We start from the raw sequence: 3,793 nt of genomic DNA on the forward strand, positions 1-3,793 counted from the left end.
GGCCGCAATCGGTACCTACCGGTTTATCTGGGTAGTTATGTCACACGCACACTTTATGCCTTGTCTCCAACGTCATCTGCGTGCCGACCGTTGACAAGGGACCGCGGGGACGGACGTCCTGACCGGTTTGTTCTGCGCGCGCGCGCGTGCACAGGATGATGGACCGGGACAGTCTCCCCGGTTGCCCGGGTGAAAGTCTTGCAGAAAAATACGGCCGATCAAAGTGGTATATATAATTCGATTGCTCCGTGAAAATCGTCAGTCAATAACAGCACACGCCACAGTGCGAACACCTCCAAGGGGCTCACCGTCCATTCTTATCGTATATTATATACCTATATAATAATATTGTCGTAAATTGCGCACACTGTTATCATCGAGACGAACCGAATCCAATCGGCCAATATGAAAATACACGTGAGTTTTTTATATTATTATCATAATTATTATTTTTGTTTTGTTCTTTTCGAGTTAAATAACACCGTTAGACCGACGACAGTCGTATTGTTCAGTAATTTACAATTGGCATTAGCCGCACGAATCTCTAGTTAAATATTAAACTGCATCGGAAATGTCTAAAGTTTACGAACAAACAAGCCAATCTTCAACAAACTTTATCGTGTTCTTTAGTTAAATTTAACATTTTACAATGATCCACAGCAACCACGATATTATGACTCTTACATATTAAATATAACCTAACCTAACCGAAAACGATTGTCCAACTCGTATGGAATTTGACGATACTCCTCCACCATGTTATAAACTCGTGAACTTATTTACTTTGACAGGTGTTGATCGGTCTGGCGTGTTTGGTGGCCATGGCCACGTGCTCGGAAGACACGTCGGCCGAACAGACGCAAAAGGTGCAACAGGACCAACAGCCAGAAGAGGACCATCAATCCATCAAACGCGACGCAGTCGAAGATTACGGCGCAGAAGAGTCATACGCTCCGTCAGCCGTCGCCGGCGGTGAAGCATACGCACACGCTGCCGCCGCCGAAGCATACGCACCGGCCGCTCATGGCGCCGAAGCATATGCCCCGGTCGCCCACGCCGCCGAAGCATACGCGCCGTCCGCCGCTGAAGGTTACGCACCGTCTGCCGCCGAAGCGTACGGCCCATCTGCATACGCCGCCGCTCCAGCCGCTTATGCGTCTCCTGCCGCATACGCCGGCCCCACAGCTTACGCCGCCGCCGCTGCCCCGGTCGGTATCGCCACCGCGCCTGCCGCCTACGGATACGGACATTCCGCATATCCCTCAGTTTCCGGGTAAGTAATCGTGCTTCAGTGCTTACCCTATAAGTATAGTTACTTATTGCGTGTTTTCGTGTGTCGCTTACCCTGCTTAGGTATTGTGAACAATATTAATTAGGTCATTCGTATTCACCCCTGCAGTCCCTGCAGTCATATTACAGATATGTCAGGATTACATGCTTTATAGTCAAGTTGCACATATTTTTACAGTCATCTTTTCGTGTATTCGAATCGAAAAATCTATGAACATAATGTAGTCTGACGTCAAAAAAACGGTTATTAGATCATTTAGCCGATATTATATTTATAAGTAGGTACACCGATACTAAAATCCACACCAAGCCGACTCAGTGATTAGCCGGTATCCCAAACTTATCTTCTAAAGAATTGCGGTGTGTGTTCGCGTGGTTAGTCATGTGACTGTAAATAATCGAAACAGATTTTTTTGTACGCGTAATAACTAAAAAAAAATTCAAAGAAAATATAAACATCAAATGGTGGAATGAGAGAAAACCAGAGCCTTACGTAAATATTTTATAAACGTGTTATTTTATATCACGAGGTCCATCCACGTAGAAAGCCGATCTGCATGTTTATACTGTGTAGGTATTATAATAATTTATAATATTATATTAGTAGCGGCGGCTGTTCTGTATAAGGATATGAGTTGTATTAATATCCGACTCGAAAGTCGAAATTTCATGAATTTTTTGAAATGGTTCCAACGTGCATTTCTCTCGTGTAGCATCTCTATAAATTAAAATCTCGTTGGATTTAACGTCCGTCTGCTTGTCATATTACTATACTATATAATATATTGTGTACACTACGACCACGTAATACATATTTGGCCGTGCACGTTTTCATGGTAATAATCGTTATTCGGTAATCGATTCCGCCGAACGGAAATGGCGTGTAGTTGACAGTGGGCCGCGACCAATTATTTAGTTGTATAGTCGACGATCGCCGCCGTGAGTACAAACCCGTGAAAACGTCCATCGAGATAAACAATGAGAAAAATCGTAAAAAAATAAAGAATAAAAATAATAAAAATATATTTTAAAAAAAACAACGCTCAATATGTACAACACATTTGGAAGTGGACGTGGTAAAAACTAACCTATACTCCTCATAATCTACCATAATTAGTGCAATTCGAATTTTTTTCATCTTTACTGACTTTTCAGATACGGACCGGCTTACGCCCCATCATACGGACCCGAACACGTGATCTCGCAACATGTTGAGATCAACCGCGCCATACCCGTACCAGTGTACAGGACGATCGCAGTGGGCGTACCGCAACCTGTTGCCGTGCGCGTGCCGTACCCGGTGCCGGTCATCAAGACAGTCGCGTACCCGGTCGAGAAACCCGTGCCATACCCGGTTGACAAGCCGTATGCAGTGCACATCGAGAAGAAAGTTCCAGTGCCCGTCGACAGACCATACCCCGTGCCTGTGTACAAGATCAAGCACATCTACCACGAGCCCAAGTGGGCTAAATGGCTCAGGGACTGGTAACAACCGTATACCCATGCCACGCCATACAATAATATTATATAAGTCGTAACATGCATTACGTAGTTGAGTTGTGTTTAGGTTTTGTGTTTACCTAACCTGACCTATAACCCAGCCGACTTAACTATTATTACCTATATGCCAAACCTGTCTGCCTTTCCTGCCTGTACCCAGCTATATATCGCCGACACGCACCGTAATCTGGACGGTCAACGATGCAACGGTACGGTTTATTTTCAATCGTTGTTTCTTTTTTGTTTTAGATAATACGACGTGACTTACAAACAATTTTTTTTAAGTATACACGCGTTTATATATAAATGTTAATAAATTATGTAAGCACAACAGTGTTACGTTACTGATGATAATTGGACTGATCGTTCACGTTAACCCAGTGTGCATTTACATGATTTTGTTTTTTATTTTTATTTTTCTTTATTTTTATTTTGTACTATAACTTTGTTAATTAGTATGTATTTTATCAACATCAATAATCAATTACAAGAACAATGAATAAAACACGATTATTTCCATAAAAAAATGTGTTGTATAATTTTATTTTTTTTTTCTCGTTGGTGTTAAAGACACTGACTAAACACGTGTTTAGATACTGATTGAATTTTAAAAGTATATGTTTTCCATTAATTTTGTAAACGATAAACATATTTATCTGAACAAATATTAAAATTTTTTTATTTTTTTTATTTAAAAATACGCCTCAACTAGGCGTTTATTGGCGTTATTGGCGTTTCAGAAATACATATTACATTTATTTAAATTTTACATAAGAATAAGGTGTATATAAGATAATAAATATGATACAATAAGATTTAAGGTAATATGAATTGTATGTTATATAATATCTAAGTATTTATGTTATATTTTTTGAAGAAAGTTCGTCTTTTTGAGAAGTTCTAGGATTAAAGATGTTCTCTCCGTGTTTGGCGCTAGTATTTCACAAAATTGTTGGGGAGCATCAGTTTGTCACTGGCGTCCTTTGTGAAGAGGCATTCAGTT

The 3,793-nt window shown here is 40.7% G+C and overlaps 1 protein-coding gene across 1 annotated transcript; it reads left to right on the forward strand.

Annotated features, from left to right (window-relative positions):
* Positions 1-245: 245 nt before the first annotated feature.
* LOC100167948 (skin secretory protein xP2) lies at positions 246-3,317 on the forward strand. Its single transcript, XM_001945222.5, has 3 exons — positions 246-417; positions 792-1,273; positions 2,446-3,317. Exons 1-3 carry the CDS (start codon positions 406-408, stop codon positions 2,777-2,779), a joined length of 828 nt encoding a protein of 275 aa, XP_001945257.2. The 5' UTR covers positions 246-405; the 3' UTR covers positions 2,780-3,317.
* Positions 3,318-3,793: the final 476 nt, after the last annotated feature.

Source organism: Acyrthosiphon pisum, chromosome A1, assembly GCF_005508785.2.
Source record: "Acyrthosiphon pisum isolate AL4f chromosome A1, pea_aphid_22Mar2018_4r6ur, whole genome shotgun sequence".
NCBI lineage: Eukaryota > Metazoa > Arthropoda > Insecta > Hemiptera > Aphididae > Acyrthosiphon > Acyrthosiphon pisum.

What these genes read in the sequence shown, in the direction of transcription:
- LOC100167948 (XM_001945222.5), top strand. An exon ending in GCATATCCCTCAGTTTCCGG is followed by an intron (nt 1,274 to 2,445) that starts GTAAGTAATCGT and finishes CTGACTTTTCAG; the next exon opens with ATACGGACCGGCTTACGCCC.